The sequence below is a fragment of the Babylonia areolata genome, chromosome 35, assembly GCF_041734735.1.
Source record: "Babylonia areolata isolate BAREFJ2019XMU chromosome 35, ASM4173473v1, whole genome shotgun sequence".
NCBI classification, from domain to species: domain Eukaryota; kingdom Metazoa; phylum Mollusca; class Gastropoda; order Neogastropoda; family Buccinidae; genus Babylonia; species Babylonia areolata.
In genome coordinates, this window is record NC_134910.1 from 9,108,185 (window position 1) to 9,132,243 (window position 24,059).

General features: G+C 43.0%; 2 protein-coding genes across 2 annotated transcripts in view; one reads left to right on the forward strand and one right to left on the reverse strand.

Moving 5' to 3' along the window:
* Window positions 1–16,668, reverse strand: part of LOC143277890 (SAC3 domain-containing protein 1-like) — a 16,935-nt gene extending 267 nt beyond the window's left edge. The window contains exons 1-9 of the mRNA XM_076582841.1: window positions 16,638–16,668; window positions 15,618–15,709; window positions 14,793–14,858; window positions 13,996–14,124; window positions 13,306–13,467; window positions 9,746–9,949; window positions 7,305–7,448; window positions 4,312–4,510; window positions 1–3,251 (exon numbers count right to left, since the gene is read on the reverse strand). The exon at window positions 1–3,251 is cut by the window's left edge and continues 267 nt beyond it. Coding sequence (XP_076438956.1) covers window positions 3,159–3,251; window positions 4,312–4,510; window positions 7,305–7,448; window positions 9,746–9,949; window positions 13,306–13,467; window positions 13,996–14,124; window positions 14,793–14,858; window positions 15,618–15,697 — 1,077 coding nt within the window. The 5' untranslated portion in view covers window positions 15,698–15,709; window positions 16,638–16,668 and the 3' untranslated portion in view covers window positions 1–3,158. The remainder of the gene's footprint in view (window positions 3,252–4,311; window positions 4,511–7,304; window positions 7,449–9,745; window positions 9,950–13,305; window positions 13,468–13,995; window positions 14,125–14,792; window positions 14,859–15,617; window positions 15,710–16,637) is intronic.
* A 2,910-nt stretch (window positions 16,669–19,578) lies between these two features.
* Window positions 19,579–24,059, forward strand: part of LOC143277792 (uncharacterized) — a 47,570-nt gene continuing 43,089 nt past the window's right edge. The window contains exons 1-4 of the mRNA XM_076582694.1: window positions 19,579–19,806; window positions 20,734–20,867; window positions 22,614–23,608; window positions 23,684–23,851. Coding sequence (XP_076438809.1) covers window positions 19,690–19,806; window positions 20,734–20,867; window positions 22,614–23,608; window positions 23,684–23,851 — 1,414 coding nt within the window. The 5' untranslated portion in view covers window positions 19,579–19,689. The remainder of the gene's footprint in view (window positions 19,807–20,733; window positions 20,868–22,613; window positions 23,609–23,683; window positions 23,852–24,059) is intronic.

Genomic DNA, 24,059 nt, shown 5'->3' on the forward strand with positions numbered 1-24,059 from the left:
GTTTGTGTGTCGCTTTGTTTCAATTTTTGCCCTGAAAAATGAATAATAACTTCTCATGTCACATACAACTTGATGATAAATACTTCATGATAAAACATGAGAGGCAAGGCCTTCAAGACTCACTTGTGATACACTTAAAAAAATCTAATCGTTAAAATGTGTTCTGTATTTGTTATTATAAAGCTTCGGGTTAAAAGAGAGAAAAAAAAGAAGAAAAAAAGTCCTAACGGCAGATTTGAACCCCGTGTGTTTGGGTGAGAAGAAACTGTCTTACCCATTACACTATCGTGGCTCCTTAACTGACGTCCTAAAATAAAACATTTAAACATGCTTTTTTAAAGGGCGATAAATCAACTGCAGTATTTGCAGTGAGAACGCTGTTTGAATCATATTATTCTGTTTTATCTTGGGCATTCAAAAAAATCTTTAAGGGCAATTAAAAAATCTTTTTAAGTCCGCGGTAAAGGAGACGTGGCTATCGCCACAATCACACTGCAACATGTAGCTGTTTTCTCTGGATCTAGATAGATGTACAAGTTTAGTTACACCCGGTTGACACGGTCGATTCAATTTCTCTTTTATGTTCATTCTAGTTTTAAAGTTGATATGAAAACTGAGTATTTTGTTAAACTAATAACATGTAGAGCCAAGTACAAGTACTTCTAAACGTCGTATGAAGTAAAAAGGACGTCATTTTTAGAAAAGTCAAGACTGGAAATTTTTACGTTTCATCAATTCAAGGGTATTAACTCTCATGGTTTATTGTTTTTAACTGTGAATTCCGACTGATTCTGTGGATATTTTTATGGCAGTTAGGGGCATAATCCAGGAAATGATGAGGCGTTCACAAATCTTTCTCTGAATAAATATTTAACGGTCTCCTTCTCCAACTTTCCATCATATGTTATCGTGTATTGTCGATTGAAGGGGCAGGTCAACTACTTGAAACAAATGGCGTTGTTCGCATTCGCGAAGAATATGAGCACGCGCTTTGAATATGTATAAATATGTGTACGCAATTGATTTTTGCCCATGACCTTCAGGACTCAGCCAATAGATCTATAAAGTCCACTCGCCATACTTATTTTAGTATTTTCCGAAAAAGACCACTTGGACGAATGAACAAAGTGAAAGCTCCGTACACAGAGTAAAACACACAAGCTTTTTATGTATTATATAATTTCAAAATGTAATGTTTAAGATGAGAAAGATCAGTTTAAAGCAAATTACGCCCCATAGCATTAATAACAGAGTATTTTCCCTTTTTTACTATCTGCACTAAAGACATGCAAAATAAATATAACTTCCATGCTTAGCAAAAGAAGCTCCTGTTTGAACAAAAAATGATAAAAATGACTGCTCTTGTTGTTGTGTCAGAATATCAGATCAAAGTGCCACGTTTGGAGAATTAAAAAAAGGTGCAATATTGTTTTAAACAAGATGACTAGAAAGAACTGAATTTTTCCTATTTTTATGCCAAATTTGGTGTCAACTGACAAAGTATTTGCGGCAGAGAAAATGGCAATGTTAAAGTTTACCACGGACAAACACACACACACACACACACACACACAGACAACTGAACACCAGGTTAAAACATAGACTCACTTTGTTTACACAAGTGAGTCAAAAATCAACTGCACTGTAAAACTTTCTAATCACAGCAGATTCCTCTCTCTAACCACAGACAACTCTTGTACAGGTGTGGGATCTTTCGCGTGCACCAAGCGCACGCTGCACGCAGGACCTTAGCTTATCATCTCATCTGAAAGACAAGTACCCAGACCATCACTACTCAAGGTCTAGCGGAGCGGGGAGGGTGGGGCAGGAGGACAAGTAAGAGCATCCTGACACCTGTGGAGTGATGGCCTACAGGTAACGCGTCCGCCTAGGAAGCGAGAGAATCTGAGCGCGCTGGTTCGAATCACGGCTCAGCCGCCGATATTTTCTCCCCCTCCATTAGACCTTGAGTGGTGGTCTGGACGCTAGTCATTCGGATGAGACAATAAACCGAGGTCCCATGTGCTAGCTTGCATTTAGCGCACGTAAAAGAACCCACAGCAACAAAAGAGTTGTTCCCGGCAAAATTCTGTAGAAAAATCCACTTTGATAGGAAAAACAAATAAAACTGCACGCAGGAAAAAAAAAAAAAAAAAAAATTGGGTGGCACTGTAGTGTAGCGATGCGCTCTCCCTGGGGAGAGCAGCCCGAATTTCACACAGAGAAATCTGCTGTGATAAAAAGAAATACAAATACAAAATACCTTTTAGAAACTTTCTCTGATCTCCTGGTAAGAAGGAACAAATGAATGAACTTGACTTGCATACGGCGCACACAATTTTCCACACTCAGGTTGTGTGCACAGCCCACACACAAGCAGAAACAGAGACAGAAACAACAACAAACAGTCAAATGCCTGCACAGCAGACAACACAGTAACACACACACACACACGTGCGCGCATGAACACACATACATACACACACACATACACGCACACACACACACACACACACATATACGCAAAAGAACAGGTGTGGCATGCAAAACACCAGCAGTTCATGACTGCAGTTCACACTGCTCCAGCATGTGGCTTTGAGGCTGGACTGGAGAGATAGTCAAGGGCAGACGGGCGCAATAGCCGAGTGGTTACAAAAAGTTTGTTCGCATTTTGACCCCTATAGCCACTTCCAGCAGTGTGTTTCGAGTTGTCTCTAGAATGACGGGCGCAATAGCTGAGTGGTTAAAGCGTTGGACTTTCAATCTGAGGGTCCCGGGTTCGAATCTCGGTAACGACTTCTGGTGGGGTAAAGGGTGGAGATTTTTACGATCTCCCAGGTCAACATATGTGCAGACCTGCTTAGTGCCTGACCCCCCTTCGTGTGTATACGCAAGCAGAAGATCAAATACGCACGTTAAAGATCCTGTAATCCATGTCAGCGTTCGGTGGGTTATGGAAACAAGAACATACCCAGCATGCACACAGTATGGCTGCCTACATGGCGGAGTAAAAACGGTCATACACGTAATAGCCCACTCGTGTACATACGAGTGAACGTGGGAGTTGCAGCCCACGAACGCAGAAGAAGAAGAAGTCTCTAGAATGTTCCAGCCAATGTGAGCACAAGACAACGTGTGGTGGTGGTGGTGGTGGTGAATCAGGTGTCAGCTGACTCATCCCCCAGCAGCAAAGACGTGATGTCCACCTCTTTCAGTCGGGTGTCCAGCTCTGGCTGCTTGCACCTGTCCACCTGAAACACACAGCAAAGAATGTTTCACGAATGTAAAATCAACTTCCTTTTTGAGGTGGTGTCTGGGTTTGTTTTTCCAATGAACCTTCTATCTACCCTGTGTGCTAGCTGAATTGGTTTGCATAAGTGACGGGCGCAATAGCCGAGTGGTTAAAACGTTGGACTGTCAATCTGAGGGTCCCGGGTTCGAATCACGGTGACGGCGCCTGGTGGGTAAAGGGTGGAGATTTTTACGATCTCCCAGGTCAACGTATGTGCAGACCTGCTAGTGCCAGAACCCCCTTCATGTGTATATGCAAGCAGAAGATCAAATACGCACGTTAAAGATCCTGTAATCCATGTCAGCGTTCGGTGGGTTATGGAAACAAGAATATACCCAGCATGCACACCCCCGAAAACGGAGTGTGGCTGCCTACATGGCGGGGTAAAAACGGTCATACATGTAAAAGCCCACTCGTGTGCATACGAGTGAACGCAGAAGAAGAAGAAGAAGAAGAGGTTTGCATAAGCAGCACTGACTCGGAAAGTTGTGTACCTTGCAAAATGGAGAGAGTTACCACTCTTTATTGCTGATCAATTCTTCACTCTCCTATCCTCATCAATCTTTCATTTCGAGTTAACTAATAAAACGCTAACAAACATACAGAATTCTTGGAGAGCCCCAAACAATAAAGAATATAAATAAGAAAAAAAAAATTATAAAGAAACATTTCATGGAGTCGAAACAATTTTGAATTTCATGGAAAAACAGTTTCCCTACCAACAGCTTGTTGAACATGACTTTCGATTTGTTTTTTTTATTTGCCTATTTTATTTCTCTAAGTTAATTCAGACTCAATGCATTGGCAATTGCCCATTCACACGTAGGCAAACCCCAAAATGACTTGACCACACTCAACTATACAGATATGCTTTCATGAACAGAAAACAGCTCAAACTAACAGTAGAAAAAAATCACACAAACGGCTCGCAGAACAGATGAGTTTTAAAAGCTGGGATTTGAACAGCGGGAGTGTTGGTTGGTACTGAAAACCCTCAGGCAGTGAATTCCAGATAATACCTTGCTTGGTGCGGAGAATTTTGTTTTCAGGAAGTTGACGTGCTGAGCGGAGACTTTGTCAGAGCCTTGCAGCAACCCACAGGAGTGGAGCAACTCTCTCAGCTGACCGGTGTCTGTGTGCAGCAAAGTGTGGAGTGTGGCCACAGGGAACTGACAGGCTTTGCTGCTGTAGGCCATACACATCACACGCAGTGCAAACCTGCAGACAGAAAAAAACACATTTATTTATACATGACAGTGTGCAGGATGAATGTGTGGAGTGTGGCCACAGGGAACTGACAGGCCTTGCTGCTGTAGGCCATACACATCACACGCAATGCAAACCTGTAAACAGAAAAAAGACATTTATCTATATATACACATGACAGTGTGCACAATGAATGTGTGGAGTGTGGCCACAGGGAACTGACAGGCCTTGCTGCTGTAGGCCATACACGTCACGCGCAATGCAAACCTGTAAACAGAAAAAAACACATTTATCTATATATACACATGACAGTGTGCACAATGAATGTGTGGAGTGTGGCCACAGGGAACTGACAGGCCTGCTGCTGTGGGCCATACACGTCACGCGCTATGCAAACCTGCAAACAGAAAAAAACCACATTTATTTATACATGACGGTGTGCAGGATGAAAGTGTGGAGTGTGGCCACAGGGAACTGACAGGCCTTGCTGCTGTAGGCCATACACGTCACGCGCAATGCAAACCTGTAAACAGAAAAAAGACATTTATCTATATATACACATGACAGTGCGCACAATGAATGTGTGGAGTGTGGCCACAGGGAACTGACAGGCCTTGCTGCTGTGGGCCATACACGTCACGCGCTATGCAAACCTGCAAACAGAAAAAAAACATATTCATTTACAAATGACAATGTGCACAATGAATGTGTGGAGTGTGGCCAAAAGGAGTTCTGACACCTTCGATGTTGTAAGCCATACACATCATGTACAATGCAAACCCAGATAGGAAAAACACATTTATCATACACATAAAATTAATAAACAATGAAGCCTGGAGATCAAAGGATTAACAAATAGTAAAGAGTGGTAACTCTCTCCACATACAAGGTACATAACTTCAAACCAATGCTGCTTACGCTTCCAAATTCAGCTAGCACACAGGTAAATAAAAGGTAAATTGGAACAAACCCAGACACATCCTCAAAAAAGAAGGTGCCGGGCTTGCTCTTATTACCAATCACTTGACATGTGCACACAGCAGCATTGACAGAAGAAATGTGCAAACACAAATTAGCTTTTATTTCAAGACTGGCACAGCCTCTTTAATCCTGAACAAGCCACACAGAACACACGGACAATACAGAACAAACACATGGTTGCCTCGGTGGTTTTTCAACTTGAAATTAAAAACAATGAGGCCAGGAGATCAAATGATTAACAAATAGTAAAGAGTGAGTAGCTCTCTCCACACGCTGCATACATTACACGTCCGTATGACTTACACACATGTGGGTGTTACACAGTATATACCTTACCCATCTGTATGACTTACACAACTGTGGACATTACAGTGTATAAAATACCCATCTGTGTGACTTAAACACATGTAGACATTACACAGTATATACTTTACCTGTCTGTATAGATTACACAAATGTAGCCATTGCAGTGTATACATTATCCATCTGTGTGACATACACGCACACACAGACATTACAGTGTATACATTATCCATCTCTGTGACTTACACAAATGTAGACATTACACAGCATATACCTTACCCATCTGTATAAATTAAATAAATGTAGACATTACACTGTATAGATTACCCATCTGTGTGACTTACACACAAATGTAGACATCACAGTGTAAACGATACCCGTCTGTACTACTTACATAAACGTAGACATTACAGTGTATACATTATCAATCTGTGTGACTAACACAAACATAGACATTATAGTGTATACGATACGACTTACACACAAACGTAGACATTACAGTGTATACATTAACCATCTGTGTGACTTACAAACACGTAGACATTACAATGTATACGATACCCATCTATATGACCTACACAAACGTGGACATTACAGTGTATAAAATACCCATCTGTGTGACTTACACAAACGTAGACATCACCGTGTACACGATACCCGTCTGTACGACTTACACACAAACGCACAAACGCAGACATTACAGTGTATACATTACCCATCTGTGTGACTTACACAAACGCAGACATCACAGTGTACACGATACCCGTCTGTACGACTTACACACAAACGTAGACATTACAGTGTATACATTACCCATCTGTGTGACTTACACAAACGCAGACATCACTGTGTACACGATACCTGTCTGTACGACTTACACACAAACGTAGACATTACAGTGTATACATTACCCATCTGTACGACTCACAAACAAACATAGACATTACAGTGTACACGAAACCCGTCTGTACGACTCACACACAAACGTAGACATCACCGTGTACACGATACCCGTCTGTACGACTTACACACAAACGCAGACATTACAGTGTATACATTACCCATCTGTACGACTTACACAAACGCAGACATCACAGTGTACACGATACCTGTCTGTACGACTTACACACAAACGCAGACATTACAGTGTATACATTATCCATCTGTGTGACCTACACAAACGCAGACATCACAGTGTACACAATACACGTCTGTACGACTTACACACAAACGCAGACATCACAGTGTACACGATACCCATCTGTACGACTCACACACAAACGTAGACATCACAGTGTACACGATACCCGTCTGTATGACTTACACACAAACGTAGACATTACAGTGTATACATTATCCATCTGTGTGACTTACACAAACGTAGACATCACAGTGTACACGATACCCGTCTGTATGACTTACACACAAACGCAGACATCACAGTGTACATGATACCCGTCTGTACGACTCACACACAAACGCAGACATCACAGTGTACACGATACACGTCTGTACGACTTACACACGCATGTGGTGGAAATGGCGATGCACGGTACACAGACACAGCGGGGACGACAGCTTCAGAGCGTGGCGGAAGAACCGAACATAGTTCCCCTGCAGAAAGGCCATGTTGACAGCCAGGGCCCCCTGCACTAGGGGGGTACTTCTGAAAGAACAATGAAAAAAAAAAACCAAACCCATTAACCCTTTGAGCCCTGAGTTCCTGAGCAATTTTAACCCTTCTGCCTGTTTTGGGCAAAACACTCTCCGACTTGGGAGAAAGGGACGGAGCAGGATTTGAACCCAGAGTTTCACGGACATCGTACTGGCAGATGCAGCGTCCTGAACATCCTGTTGGAACAAGCACAGTCGCTTAACCCTTTGAGCCCTGAGTTCCTGAGCAATTTTAACCCTTCTGCCTGAGCTCCTGAGCCAAAATTTTGCAAATAATTGGTATTTAATGTGTCACGGCAGATATAAAAAGAGTGCCCTGACCACCACCGCTTTACCGGTGGTAGAGAAAAATGACATAATGCCTAGCCCCCGGTTGAGCGGTGCGTAAACACTTGCGTCGTGTTTTGCTATTGTTTGACCTAACTCTCTCCATACGAACGGCGAAAGAGACGACGTTAACAGCATTTCACCCCAATTACCATCATCAAAATATTGCAAGCGGAAGGCTCTTATACTGAAGACATGAATGTTGACAAAGAATACCACAATTCTGACGACAGAAGCTAAAGGCTGCGTCATTCAGACACCCACTGGACATCCGAGGGTTCTGTGTAGAGGAGAAGAGAGGACTGGCCGTACTGAGTGAGTTAAGAAGTAATTTGAACAGTGTGTGTGCGTGCGCATAAGTCCAAAGCCAGCAACAGAAGAGCTGAAGTTACGAGAAACTATGCTCAAACTGTGACAGATGGCTGCTGTCACAAGCGAATGAGTGAGACTGATGAAGAGGAAACCCTCAACCAAAAAAAAAACCAAAAAAACAACAACCAAAAACAAAAAAACTAACAAAATCGATGTCAAAAGATCTTCAGGAAATAATACAATAAACAGTGTTAACATACCCGAAATGCACACCGCTCCCCTCCCGACCCCCCAACCCCTCCTGCCCCAACTCCCACATTCACTTGTATGCACACAAGTGGGCTTTTACATGTATGACCATTTTTACCCCACCATGTAGGCAGCCATACTCCGTTTTCAAGGGTGTGCATGCTGGGCATGTTCTTGTTTCCATAGCCCACCGAACGCTGACATGGATTACAGGATCTTTAAAAGTGCGTATTTGATCTTCTGCTTGCGTATATATAGAAGATTTATTGTTTGAAATTAGGTATTTATTGCACTCCCTATTTGTGAAGGGTACAAATGTTGATTTTTGTTGGATACCATCCCACACTGGATTCCTTTATAACGACCAAGCAGACAGGGTAGCAAAAAGGGGAGCAAAGAATCATACAGATAGAATAAAAGTATATTGCCCATTGTCATACAAGGAAATAAGCAATATACTAGAAAGAGACTTTTATACGTGCTTGAATTCAAGCCTAAAACCTCGTCAGTTGACTCTCTCTGACTTTGGTCCAATTCGCAGACCAATTCTGAGTTTAGCTCTCAGACTATTATCAAACTCATTACGGACCAAGTATTGTTCTAATGTCAAGTGCATATGCTTTAGTAACCTGACTTAAGCATATAATTTTTGACTGTAGCTTGATGAAGCCTTTTGTACACGAAAGTGTGTCTTCAAAAGTGACTGAGAACGTTGATGTTTTTGACTTTTTGCATTCATTATCAGTTGTTTCGCTTGTCAGTTTAACGACTTCTCTTTTACGAAGTCCTTAAATTATTTCCTGTAATTATATTTAGATTTTTTTTTTCAAATTTCACCCTCATTTCACCCTCATTTGCCCAGTTTGCCCCAACCCTCCATTCATTCACATCTCCCACCCCTTCTGACCAATAATACTCAAATGTATTCATAAATACTTTAACAAAATGTCTTCAATCACGGAAAGTGTGACGGGACATTAAACAAAATTCCTCCTCCCTTGCGTATACACATGAAGGGGGTTCAGGCACAAGCAGGTATGCACATATGTTGACCTTGGAGACGGGAAAAGTCTCCATCCTTTACCCACCAGGCGCCGTTACCGAGATTCAAACCCGGGACCCTGAGACTGAAAGTCCAACTCTTAAACCACTCGGCTATTGCACCTATCATGTTTTATTCAGTCAACGGCCAAATCCCCCTCGGTTTGTCATCTCATCCCAGTGACTAGCGTCCAGACCACCACTCAAGGTCTAGGGGAGGGGGAGAAAATATCGGCGGCTGAGCAGTGATTCAAACCAGCGCGCTCAGATTCTCTCGCTTCCTTGGCAGACGCGTTACCTCTGGGCCATCACTTTGTATTGCACTGTATTGTAATGTAAAACCTTTCCACCCGTACCCACCTGACCGAGCGGGGTAGAGCCACACCGTGAGTCAGACTCTCCTGGCTACCCAGGTTGTGCAGGAGGTAGAGGGCCTCAAAGAGGGGCTGGTGGGGGTGGGGGCCGGGGATGGACGCGTACAGTCGCAGCAGTTGCTTCAGACACTCCAGCAGGTGCTGGTCGTTGATGACCGGGTCGTACTGGTCAGCCGGCCGCTCGCACAGTCTGCACACACACACTCACACACACACACACACACACACACACACATACACACACACGCACATACACAAACACATAAAACCATTCACTATCCTGTATATTTCCAAGCATCTCCGTATTGTATTCTTTGTGTGTTTTTGTTAATCCCTCGACTGCTGGCGGGAAAAAACACACACAGTAGAAACTGGGTTTTCTAGTCGTAAATCATCATCCATAACAATCAGCCCCCAAAATTGAGAAAATGGTATGGAGATTACCCCTCACGATCAGCTGTGTGAATTTTCAGCCTTCCAGAGTTATTTCCCTTATTTTGGTGATCTTCTCAGTGATGTCACAATGATAGTGAATTCTATTGGCACAGCAGTCAAGGGAATATGGGATTTTTTTTTTTTTTTTTGGAACAGGTGCAATCCACTGCTATGCCGGGGAGAGACACAGAGACAGAGACAGAGACCGCAGCAATGTTTTAAGCAACCTTAAAACTCTATCGCACAGACAACAACAACGCTGACAAACACAGAAGAACATCTGCACTCGGCTAAAAGATCAGACTGATGATGCATTCCTTGGTTATCTCTACATTCCTGTATGCTTGTGAGTCGTGGACAGAACATGGAGAAAGATGATGCAGGCCACACAGATGAGATGTTTCTGAAAATTCCTCGCCATCTCCTACAGAGATCACCTCACCAGTGAAGACCTGTGAGAAACAGTCACGTAGACCATCGGATCCTATGACGACGATCCCTTAACCACAATGAAGAAACACAGTTTGAGTGGTGCCAGCATGTCTCACGATCAGCAGGGCTTGCCAAGACAGTCCTGCAAGGCACAGTGCAGGGAAGAAGAAGGAGAGGCCGGCAGAAAAGAAAACGGGAGGACAACATCCCAGAATGGACAGGCCTGAGACGAGCGACGCCCTAAGGGAGAAATGGAAAGAACTGGTCACCAGGCCTTCAGATGTGGCCCTAGGGTCTTGCGACTTCAGGACAGAAGAAGAAGAAGAAGATGAAAGAGAGGAAGTAGACTTATCCGTTCATGAGCCACAACCCTTGGTTTAACTCTTTCAGTCCTTTAACTCACTCCGGACGAATAGTTTTCTCCCTTGCTTTTCCCTTCAGACGATCCATTTGTTAGGGTTAGGAAAAAAATCGCAAAAAATACAAAACATAAAGTAACTGAATGAAACTCACTGTACTTGACCCACTGACCCCTCTCCTCATGTCGTGTGAACGCCCAACCCCCTCCCTCTTCACTGCTCTCAGAAGCTGAGTCACTATCAGTACCTTCTTGCTGGTAGCTTTCTTCACTGAAGATACTTTATTCAATGTCTTCATCATCCTTGTCGATGTCGAAACCTTCAGTTTGACGCATTTCAATCACTTCAGCAGTGGTAAAAGCCGCTGTCGTGTTCTAGTTTGCTAAAAAAATTTCCACTTGTATTGCCTGCGACGCCATTTTCGATGCAGATTAGCTTGTTGTGTGGGGTCACGAACTCCCTGACTCGCTGTGGAGTGTGTTGTTATGAAATCTCATGAAGAAACTTTCCATTCGACCCTTGACACATTTGCAATGCCTATAATAATAATAATGATAATAATAATAATAATAATGACAACAAGTATTCATACAGTGCCGAATCTTGTGCAGATACAAACAAAAGCGCTTAAACATCAGTCGTTCACAGACTTTCTCATTCAGAGGGATGAAATTTTCAAAAAATACAACAAACAGATGAAAGTAGAAAGCAAGAGGAACTGTAGACCAGGAAGAGGGAGGAGGGGGGAGGGGTTGGTTTGGCAAGAGATAGGTTTTAAAGTGAGAGGTGAAAGAGGCCAGCGCAGAAATCCGACGAAGCAAAAGAGGAAGCTCATTCTAAGCGCAAGGTCCAGAGACAGAGAGAGAAAGAGCAGTGACAAGCTGTGGAGTGTTTCAATCTTGGAAAGTCAGAAACATATCGTGGATCTGAAGCTGATGGTAAGTAGAGAGTGATATATTTCCATGTTAGACACATCCCCCTCGTTTAACTCTTTCACCACCATAGGTGACTCAAGTCAGCCAGACATTCCACCGCTACAGGTGACTTTAGTCAACACTGAGGGATCATGTTCAATTTTTCACAGTGTAACAAAGCTTGACAGCTGCAGTCAACTTTCCCATGTTAGACACATCCCCTTCAATTAACTCTTTCACAGCCGTAGGTGACTCAAGTCGACCAGACAGTCCACCGCCACAGGAGACTTTAGTCAACACTGAGGGATCATGTTCAATTTTTCACAATGTAACAAAGCTTGACAGCTGCAGCCAACTTTCCCATGTTAGACACCCCCCCCACCCCCACCTCATTTAACTCTTTCACGGCCATAGTTGACTCAAGTCGGCCACACAGTCCACCGCTGCAGGTGATTTTAGCCAACACTGAGGGATCATGTTCAATTTTTCACAATGTAACAAAGCTTAACAGCCGCAGCCAACTTTCCCACGTTAGACACATCCCCCTCGTTTAACTCTTTCACAGCCGTAGGTGACTCAAGTCGGCCACACAGTCCACCGCTGCAGGTGACTTTAGTCAACACTGGGGGATTGTGTTCAATTTCTCACAATGTTATACAGCTTGGCAGCTGCAGCCAACTTTTCCCACGCAACAGGAAACTGACCATCCTTACCCCCTTTACTGAGTTCAAAGTGATCAGGCCCACTGTGTTGTTTTGACACGAAGTGAGTCGTGTGACTGACAAAGTGTCAAGTAAAAAATATTCGACATTGGGGAGTGTTTTTCATCCAGAAACTTGACCGCAAAAGAGGTAATAAAAAAAATGGAAATTAACACACATGCACACACATACTCTTCTTCTTCTTCTTTGTTAATGGGCTGAAACTCCCTTGTTCACTTGTATGTACACGAGTGGGCATTTACTTGTATGAGCATTTTTTACCCTGCCATGTAGGCAGCCATACTCTGTTTTCAGGGGTGTGCATGCTGGGTATGTTCTTGTTTTCATAACCCACCGAACGCTGACATGGATTACAGGATCTTTAATGTGCGTATTTGATCCTCTGCTTGTATATACATATGAAGGGGGTTCAGGCACAAGCAGGTCTGCAAATACGTTGACCTGGGAGATCGAAGAAAAATCTCCACCCTTAACCCACCAGGCACTGTTACCAAGATTCAAACCTGCAATCCTCAGACTGAAAATCCAACACTTTAACCACTCAGCTGTTGCGCCCGTCACGCACATACAAAAAGAGGCAAAGCCACAAAGCCAGCGTAAACAACAGTGCAAAAACAAAAAAACAAAAAACAAACAAAAAAAAACAAACAAAACAACCAACAACAAAAAAAGTGGATAAGTCACCTGTATCCGGCGTACACATGGAAACGCACGATGCGCTCCAGCAGAGCGATAAGCAGTGGACCGTGTAGAGCCTGAAGAACGGCGTCCTGCCGCACGGCACGCAGACGATCAAACACAAAGTCATACACCTGCACCCAGTCCGTGCTGTTGTTGGGCACTACACTGAAACATAGGTGTTGTTTCTTATGTTCCTTCTATGTTGGTTATACACTTATATATGTATAGATATACAGAGATAAATATATATGTGTGTGTGTGTGTGTGTGTGTATGTGTGTGAATGTGTGTGTGTTTGTACACATGTGAGTGTGTGCATTGCGTGTGTGTGTGTGTGTGTGTGTGTGCGTGTGTGTGTGTGCATGTATGTGTGTGTGTGTGTGTGTGTGCAAGTGCATGTGCATGTGCGAGCTTGTGTGTATTGTGTGTGTGTGTGTGTGTGTGTGTGTGTGTATGTGTGTGTGTGTGTGTAAAAGGTGAAAACACACACACCTCTCAAAGAGGTAAGCGACCGTGTGAAGCAGTACGGGACCAGGTCGCATTGGTGTCATTTCTGAAGTTCTTTCTATGTTGCTTATATCCCACACATATGTGTGTGTGTGCGTGTGTGTGTGTGTGTGTGTGTGCGCGTGTGCATGTGCGAGCTTGTGTGTGTGCATGTGTGTGTGTGTATAAAAGGTGAAAACACACACACCTCTCAAAGAGGTAGGCGACTGTGCGAAGCAGTATGGGACCAGGTCGCACATCAGCAGGGGAAGGGTTAACTCGGCCCGCCGCCGGTCGGGAGAAAGCTTTCACCACACGCTTCGGGTCAGCTCTTGGCCTGCACACAGTCTGCTGTGTCTATAGGCTCTGATGCCATGGATATTTTTTGACATCTGCTGTATGTATACGTTCTGCTGCCTTGGCAATGTTATCTATCTTTCTATCTATACAATTCTGTCTAGTTATCTATTCATCTATACATTTATCGATCGATCTCTCTCTCTCTCTCTCTCTCTCTCTATTTTCTCTCTCTCTCTCTCTCTCTATATATATATATATATATATGTGTGTGTGTGTGTGTGTGTGTGTGTGTGTGTGTGTGTGTGTGTGCGTGCAAATACTGAATTATGTGCCTTTGTCTTATCAACATTAACAGTATCTATCTTTTTTTTTTTTTTTTACTTTTTTTTAATTTTGATCAGTGTGTTTGTCTTTTTACTTAACATATTTTCCTGATCAATTAAAACAGAAAGCAATTGTCCATCATATAAGATCTTTCTGTAGTATACCACTGAAAGAGTGTTGTCCTTTACCTGAGAAAAGCAATTCTGGAAAAAAAAAAGAAGAAAAAAAAAAGACTGTGCCGGTCTTGTTCTCACTGGAAAATCCATGTAGCATCTCATTCTCTGTGACCTAGTACTGCTTGTTAGTTTCCAGGTACACTGAATCTGTTTTTTTGTGTAATAATTAAATTACTGTTGACGTGTCTAAATATCTATCACTCACTTCCTCCCGCTCTTCCGATCTTCTTGGCAAATCTCAAAAGTGTGAAGCAGCCTCTCCCTTTCACGCCTGAAAAGTGAGTGAATGGAAAACATAAAATATGTACTGCATCCAGTCTCTCTTTTTTTTATATTCTATTTTACCCTCTTATCTCCCAGCACCCACCCAGCTCCTAAAAAAAAAGGGATGAAAAAGTCATAATATATAAAAATATGCATAAAACATAAAATTCAATTCTCTGTCACTGCTTATCAAGTGACAGTAGAATGAAAATAATCTCCCCCCACCCATATCTCAATCTCCTTTGTTTCTGATATAAATATTTATTATACATTCTCTTTTGCTCATTTTCAGTTTCACATTATATGCTCTCACTTACACACACACTCACACACACACAGTGACACACACATGTGCACAAAGTCTCTCTCTCACACACACACACACACAAACATGCATATTCATAAAAACATATATCATAAATACACATACACATGCATGCACACAGACATACCCTCCCCCGCCACACACACACAATCCCCCATTACCCCCACACATGCACACACTTGTACATACACACAAACATGTATGTGCGCACACACACACACACACACAGAGTCAAACCTCTCCCCCTTACCCCTTTCTCCTTTCCATTTCCTCCCCCATCCAATATCACTTGGAGTGGAAAGACATAAAACTGAAGACTACAACTATTAGTATTACAGTGTAATACTACTACTACTACTACTACTACTACTGCACACAGTGAAACAATCAAACAAATAAACAAAACTAGTAGCATTGGATTAGGAAAGGTCTATGACTTACAGTCGTAGTTCAGCAGCAGGACACATTGTCTGACAGGAGCCTTGGACGACATCTGGCGATGACTCTCTTTCCAGTTCCATAGTAGTCTGTCTCTGTCAGGCCTGGACATTACGTTATTATAAGGTTTATCTAGCTATCTCGGTGACTAGTAGTTATCTGGATGACTAGCAATGATGTGTGTGGTGTGTGGTGTGTGTGTGTGTGTGTGTGTGTGTGTGTGTGTTTGTGTGTGTGTGTGAATGGGTGTTTTTGTGCAACTGCACACATGTGTGACACTGACAGAGTAATCATATTAAATTTTATTATATTCATGTATTGTGTGTGTGTGTGTGTGTGTGTGTGTGTGTGTGTGAATGAGAGAATCAGATTGTCAAGGAAAGAGAATGGGAGACTGAGGGAGAGACACTGCCTCTACTTAAAGTCAAGATTCCTTCAGCTGTTGTGAGAAACAAAACAGCAAAAGGATCTGAAAATGTGGTAACAAAATGCACAATGCAAACCTAGTGATTTTTTGTGCTCATGATATGTGAGTGTCTGTGTGAGTGAATGTGTATGAATAAGGCAGTCATTGTGTGTGTGTGTGTGTGTGTGTGTGTGTGTGTGTGTGACACTGACAGCTGGTGTTTATGTGAGTGTGTGCTTGTGTATGTGTGTGGATGTTTATGACTTTGATGAAATAAGCTGCATGAGCCTTGTCGGTTAAATACACAACGTTCATCATCATGTATGAGTGATTGCTTGTGGGTGTGTTCATGTATGACTGTGTGGGTGAGTGCATGTGTCACAGTGTTTGAGTGTGCACATGTTTGTGTTTGCCAAAGCATGCGTGAGCAGCCGATTCCGAGGAAGATAGCCAATCTTGATGACGGCGACTCTTCATACTATGTGCATGTGTGTTTACACTGGCGCGCATGCATGCGTGAGAGAGAGCAGAATCTGTGTGAGAATGACTGAAAACAGCTCGATAAAAGAAAATATATACTGCTTGATAACACCTACTGGTCTAACTCACTGAGTTACCTTACAAATAGCAGCCGTCTTTCCATTTAGCCAAGATCTTTTTACCCTATTCTGAACAAACAATATGATTTAAAGAAATTTTAATGTTCAAGACTTACGGCTTTCATGTTCTCGAAAATACAGTTGGTATAATGAGTTAGATAAGACTCAAATATGAACAGGTGTCATACACACCAGATGCACACATACGTACATACACAAGAGAGAAGAGAGAGAGAGAGAGAGAGAGAGAGAGAGAGAGAGATATTTTAAAGTGTTTGTACGAAGAGACATAAAAGCTGTCAAAATGGCGGTGCCTTCAAAACAAACCTGTGTGGTTGACAACTAAGTACACAATAAATCAACGTTGAAATGTGAATCAGGTTTGTTTTGCTGTTTAAAATCAGAACAAAACAGTCTTTGCTGTTGCTTGTCAGCTGATGTTCAGTTGTAGTGGCCGTTTAGCTAAGAAAATGTAGGGCATCGAATGAACATGTCTGGGCGTTAAGCATGCCGTAACATGTTCAGCAAAAACGGTACGCCAACAGATCACGTTCAGTCGTTGCCAATACTTGCATGGAAGGGACACGCAGTTCAGAAGTCGGATTTGTGGTGTGATATTTTTTCACGTAGGTATGTTTTTCGACAGAGTGCAAGATTGTAAGATTAGTGTGCATCAGAAAACAGAAATGTGTCAGAAGTGCAAGGGCATTGAATTGAATGAATCACCATCACTCATCAGTCATCATCTGGAATATCTTCTTACGTGTCAGAATCGTCAGTTTCAGCGCTAGATAAACATTCATTTCAAGCAACGGGAGTGATCCATTTATTGATATAATTGTAGTTAAATACTGTGACTCTGTGACTGTGAAGTTCAACAAACGGACAGTGATGAACCGTTGATATTAGTTTCGATTTTGTCAGAGGATGCAGGTTTGGTGCTCCGTGTTTTACCTTAGAGGGAGAGGGGGCTCCACTTCCAGAGAACAGAAAAAAAATCTTGTTGCGTTACTGTATCATGGGCTTTTGTTTGTGTGTGTTGCAGCTCTTTAAAATTGAGTGGGAAAATATGTACTGGTTCATTTTGCTGTCTGCAAAATATTACGATAAAAAGATGATATCAGTGATGAATGACTTTCATGTAAAAGAACAAATATGAAAGATTGAAATATCACTCAGTATTTGAACAGATCATGAGATATTGTCTACCACTTTTTTCCATGTATAATTAGATATGTTTTCCTGATCTTTTGTTCAGTGATCAGTATTTAGAAATAAAGTTTAAATGCCATACTTAAAATTTCATGCACAAACCAACATTTATCAACAGGTAGGCATCTTTTTTTTTTTTAATTAAAAAAACACCTTTTTGTCGAATGTTTTGTATAGGAATAGGATAGTGGTGAGGGTAGTGCCTTCTTCAATGAGTTCTTGGATTTTCTTTGACTTTGAGCCATTCTAAACCAACGTGTATGTAAAATAAGAGCCAAACCATTTATGGACAATGCAGTTGAACATATTGTTGAGAAAACCAGTTACAATAACAGCAATGACAGCCACCACAGACCACCAGCAATTCAGATTTTGACCAGACAAGAATTGATTGGAACCCCATGAACAAGAACACCATTTCAATTATGGCTCCAAGTGATCTATTATTTTGATCATAAGTCAGTTTACATGCATGCTAGTTACCTCATTTGCACTTCTCTTATCAACTGCACAAAAACCAGCATTGGTCAGCACAGCTATCAAGATCAGCAATGGAAGCAGAGAGCTGTAACTTAGTGTAATGCTGTGGTGTACATAAAATCCCCTATAATCTTATCAAAATTGAATCAAAAGCTATCTTTATATACAGATAAAGTTGCATCTTATTTGATCTCAGTACTCAAGAAAGGTCACGAGCACAGATCTTGGTTGACAGGGATCCAGTATGCCTTCTTTTTAGAAAAATATTTTTGATTAAGAAATATATATATATATATAGATTTGTGTGAACATTTTTTCCCCCATATGAATGAATGGGGGGGCGGGGGGAAGTTTGATCAGATGACTAGACCATTTCCAACTGGTATAAAATTTATAATCAGAGTGATCAAGCATTCATGTGAAGGCGAATAAAACATTAAAAATAAAAGGGTTGACTGGGTAAAAGAAATTTCAGCCTCAGCCGCTGATATTAATAAGTATGCTTCTTATTGATAGGGAGACATTCTCCTATCAACATTTTTAAAGGTATCATGAAAAGAATTGAAATAACAATTGCAGTGTGCATATATATGATATGTATGCTAAGTACTATAAATATTAGTCCTGCTGCTGCAACTACTTTTACTACTTTATAGTTACTACTACTGCTACTACTACCACCTCCATCACTGCCATGCTCTACCACTGCCCATGACATACTGTACTTTATCATGACAAGCCACTTATAATCAAACATTGTTGTTGTTTTTTGTGTGTGGGGGGTGGGGGGGTGGGGGGTGTAGGTTTGGCATATGACATATATATGTGTGTGTGTGTGTGTGTGTGTGTGATATACAGTTCTTGAAGTCAGCAATTTTTATTGGGTTGGATCAATCACATCAAATGAAAGTAGGTTTTCTAGTTGACAACTGAAAACAAAATGATAAGACATTTTTAATTTAGTTTAAACTTTTTTCATTGTTCAATGTCTTCTTAAATGTTTTTGTTACTTTCTTGTTTGTCTTCTTGCATTCTGAAATGGTTGTAGTTGTTGGCTGAACTATGATTAATGAATATGAAATAACTGAAATTACCTCAAGGCTGCTACCGCTATATTTCACCACCAGAGAGAGAGAGAGGAAAAGAATCATATTCATAGACACTTTATAATAAATGATGTGATGAATTAAATTAATAAATGAAGGAAATAACCACATGGCTGCGAAACACTGTGACAGGCCCCAAGGAAGGGGAGAAGAAGCGAGGCGTGAGTCAGTGACTGAGTGAGACAAGAAACAGAGAGACGGTTGGGGGACGGGCGGGTGAGGTGAGGTGAGGTGAGACTGTGACTGACTGCGAGAGAGGCGGCGGCACCACCATGAGCACCAACGTCAGTCTGACCAACGCTGGCACCAGCATCAACTTCGATGGGCAGGCGCTTCAGAACCAGCAGGAGGTGGAGATGGAGAGGGAGGAGCAGCTACAGCAGAGTGAGGTGAGAAAGGAGTTAGGGGGGAACTGGAAGGGGGTTGTTGGGGTGGGAGGGGGTGGGGGGGGGGGGTAGGAGGGGATGAAGCGGATATCGCCAGGGACTGCAGAACCAAAATACGAGACACAAGATGCAATGTAATTAATTGTCCATCGAACATGGAAAAGTAGCTTTTCAGCTGCAGATAAGACATAAAACGTGGACACACACATTTTAAGAATAAATATTATGCGTAATAAGATTGTAAGACATACCAGGTTGAACTCGCTCCGTTCTTTTTCTTATCCCACTTCCACCACTAAACAGACTAGTCTTCTACCGCCACCCCTCATCCTCCCCACCCTCTCTCCTATGTGGCGCTAAAACAGTATGCTGACCTTAGTGAATATTATCATTTAAGACACACTTTATGTAAGAACACATCTGAAAAAAAACCCACCATGTTAAAAAATGGTTAAAGTAATGAAAGAATAAGATAAAAAAAAAAAATAAAGCATGAAAAAAGAGCAATGTGCGTCACTTTTAGAAAAATAACACTCACAAGCAGCAAATAAAAGCAGGAGGACACTCAGCTGTCGATGTAAAGGAAGGATCAGTTACAAAAAATTGTGAGAAAGGTTGGGGGAGGGGGGGTGGTGGTTGTGTACGGGGGGGTAGGGGGTATTCGCCCAGGTGCTGCAGTTAGCGGGAGGTGGAGAGGGAGGAATTTCTATTAGTATTACACACACACATGCACACACTCACACACTCTCTCTCTCGTTCTCTCCCTCTCTCATATGCACACACAAACTCATTTACTCTGTGAGAGAGATCTGTGTCTATATTTATGCTTGTGTGTGTCTGTGTTATTGAAAAAAAAAATCTTTCTTTTTTTTTATACTCCATGAAATATCATATATTTGATATATATGTTACTTTCACTTTCACTTTCAGCTTCGTCAGCTGCTGTCCAACGCTTTCGATGACCTGGACGATGACATTCTGTCAGTGGCATCATCTGACGAGGATTCTGTCAACACCAGTCACATGTCCTCACATCATCATGACATGTCGTCGCATCCCGACAGGTAACTTTGTTTGTCATCACAGTGCTGTCATATAATGATTATAATGACGATAATAATAATTAGGATGATGATGATGATGATAAATAGTGTATTTATAGGGCTAAAACTCTCCCGTATAGTGAGTTTTAAGCGTCTGACATGAAACAGTTCTTTTCCAGTAGTTCGTGTCCATGTGTTGTCCACATGTGATGTCATTGTCATCATTTTATGCATGTAATTGTAAATAGAGGTTTTGATGTTTAAATATTGTTCAAAATATCGATGCTGATTTTAGATGTAAGAAAAATTAGAGAATGGTATATTTCTTTTAAAATTGTGCCATTTCCTTTTTGAAGCAAGTGAACTATTTTTTGTCGATGTTTTCTGTCACAGTTTCAGTTTCACTAGCTCAAGGAGGCATCACTGCGTTCGGACAAATCCATATACGCTACACCACATCTGCCAAGCAGATGCCTGACCAGCAGCGTAACCCAACGCGCTTAGTCAGGCCTTGAGGGGGAAAAAAAAACCCACCTGAATGATGAAACCCAGAACAAAACAAATGTGATTTTTTTTTTAACTTTAACTACTCCGTAAGAACCATAGTTTTGAATATATTTGCACACACATCTACTCAATAGTCTGTATAGAAACAAATGCACAGTTTCAGTTTCAATGTGTCAGAACATGCGGACTGATGTATATATATATATGTATATATATGTTACACCACTTGTCACTTACAAGTGTTTTGAGGAATGCCTGCAGGAGATATCATAATAAAACTTTTAATATGTTTTTTTATTTTTACTCATTTTCTCTTCTTTTCCTTAGTTTTATGGAGCTTGGACTGTGCAAAGTATGCCTTTAGTTAAATTATCGTTGATCTGTTCATATTATCGCTATCACCTTACAATCACACATCTTTTCATTTTTTAAATTTTTTATGAAATAATGATAATCTGAGTGACATCTCATGCATTGCTCTGATGAGAGTATGTTATTGAGGGCTTGTGTGTACATTTTAGATAGAAGCAAAGCAAAACATTAATTTAGAACTGCATCTACTTCCTACTTGATCCATATTGACGGAGATCAAATACCTGTGTACATTCTTCCATCCATCCATGATATGATCTCTCTCTCTCTCAGGTCCTGTTTCTGTGGCTGTGTCAGTGTGTGTATCAGTGCCTCTTGTCTTGTCTGTGTGTCTGTCTTTTTGTCTTCTCTGTCTCATTTTGATTGACACCTATATCCACACCAGTGATCAGGGTTTACCCTTGAAAGCGGAGTATGGCTGCCTACATGGCGGGGTAAAAAATGGTCATACACGTAAAAGCCCACTCGTGTATATACGAGTGAACGTGGGGGTTGCAGCCCACGAACGCAGAAGAAGAAGAAGGAAGAAGATCAGGATTCCAGACCCCATTTCAGTGTGCTGTTGTGTCAGTGGGGAAAGCCAGTTTACTCCGATTGTCCTTCGTCCAATACGTAAATGAGTTGATGGGTACCAGACTTCGATAGGGGAAGGTTATGAAATCCGCAGAAGGAGAGGATTAGGCCCCCGCCTCCCGGTGCTGAGCCCTGGACACGGTGGATACAAATTCACTGACTTGGTGGTTGTGATAGGCTATGAGACCTTTAAGCTTGACTTTGAACTATATTCATAATTTCGATTCATTTAGACGCATGTTCAGCCAAGCTATAACATACCGGTGAGTCACTCTGACAAAGGCAGTGTTTCTCTGTCTCTGTCTCTCCCCTCAGCATGCAAGCAGAACGCACAGTCAACAGCGCAGGCAGTGGTGTCATCAGCTCCGCCCCTGTAGTCCCAGCGAGCGCTGGACTGACGTCGTACACCCCTTCTCGCCTCCACCCCCTCAGGACGTCGCAGGAAGGCAGCGTCGGCGCCTCCCACAATTCCCCAGCCCCCTCCCAACCCAGCAGCTTTTCCTGGGCGCAGCAGCAGCAGCAGCAGCAGCAGCCATTGTCGGAAGGTCACCACCAGTGGATGGGTGGGGAGGGGGTCGGCGACCAAGAGCAAGACCACGTGTGGGGGGTTGTGAGGACGGGTGAGGGGTGTGGTGGTGGGTTGGGCGGGGACGTGGGGGAGGAGCCTCAGCGCGACGTAGTGGATGGCTCGCAGTTACCCAGCCTCCCTCACAGAGTGCCGGCGTCGTCTGCCGCTTTCCCTCAGCCCATCGGCTACACTGCAACCACCACCGCAGCCACCACGGCCACCGCTGTTGCCGCGGGGGACTCTTCTTCCTTGCCCTATAGCCACGGTCCTTCCGCTCACTTCCACCACCCTGGCGGCGCGGGGCAGTACTGGGGACATGCGGGTCACGATGGGTTCGAGCCCCCCGCCTCCGGCTACCACCGCCACTTTCCTTTCGGGAGCGCGGGCGGTTTGGACCCGCAGCAGTACAACAGTGACTCAGTGACCACATTCACCCACACCGCCACCCCTACCACCCAGGGGTGGAGCACGTCTCAGAGCAAAGACTTCGCAACTGACGATGCCTCCTACCCAGAACCCCACCACCACCACCACCCGGTGCTTTTCCCCCTCCAGTCCAGTGCCGGCACGCAAGGCAAGATGGAGGATGCCTACCCTGAGTACTCACCCTACCCCTATGCAGACGCCGGTCCTGTAGGCTGGGGCAGAGCGGTTACCAGCAGCAGTGATCATGGGGTCGATTCTTCTTCCACGACCACTGCTCCCTACCCCATTTACTCCGCCCCAGGGCCCGGGAGGATGGGTGGGTGGGGGGAGGAGGGTCAGGGAGGGGGCAGGGTGGTGGGGAAGGTGCAGGGTGGTGGCGGTGGTGGTGGAGGAAGGGAGGAGGTGAACCACCAGCAGGGGGCAGCACAGTCCTCCCAAGAGGAAGTCGGGGAGAGCTTCGACCACTACACTGTGACCTACAAGAAGCGTCAGCATTCGGCGCAGCCCGCCTCTTCTTCTTCTGGTACCGGCGACCTGAAGGTCAACTTCATCATGCAAGGTGGGGTGCTTGGGCTTCTTTTTTTCTTTTTTTTAATATTTTATATATATAATTATTGGAGTGATGGCCTAGAGGTAATGCATCCGCCTAGGAAGTGAGAGAATCTGAGCACGTTGGTTTGAATCACAGCTCAGCTGCCGATATTTTCTCCCCCTCCACTAGACCTTGAGTGGTGGTCTGGACACTAGTCATTGGGATGAGACAATAA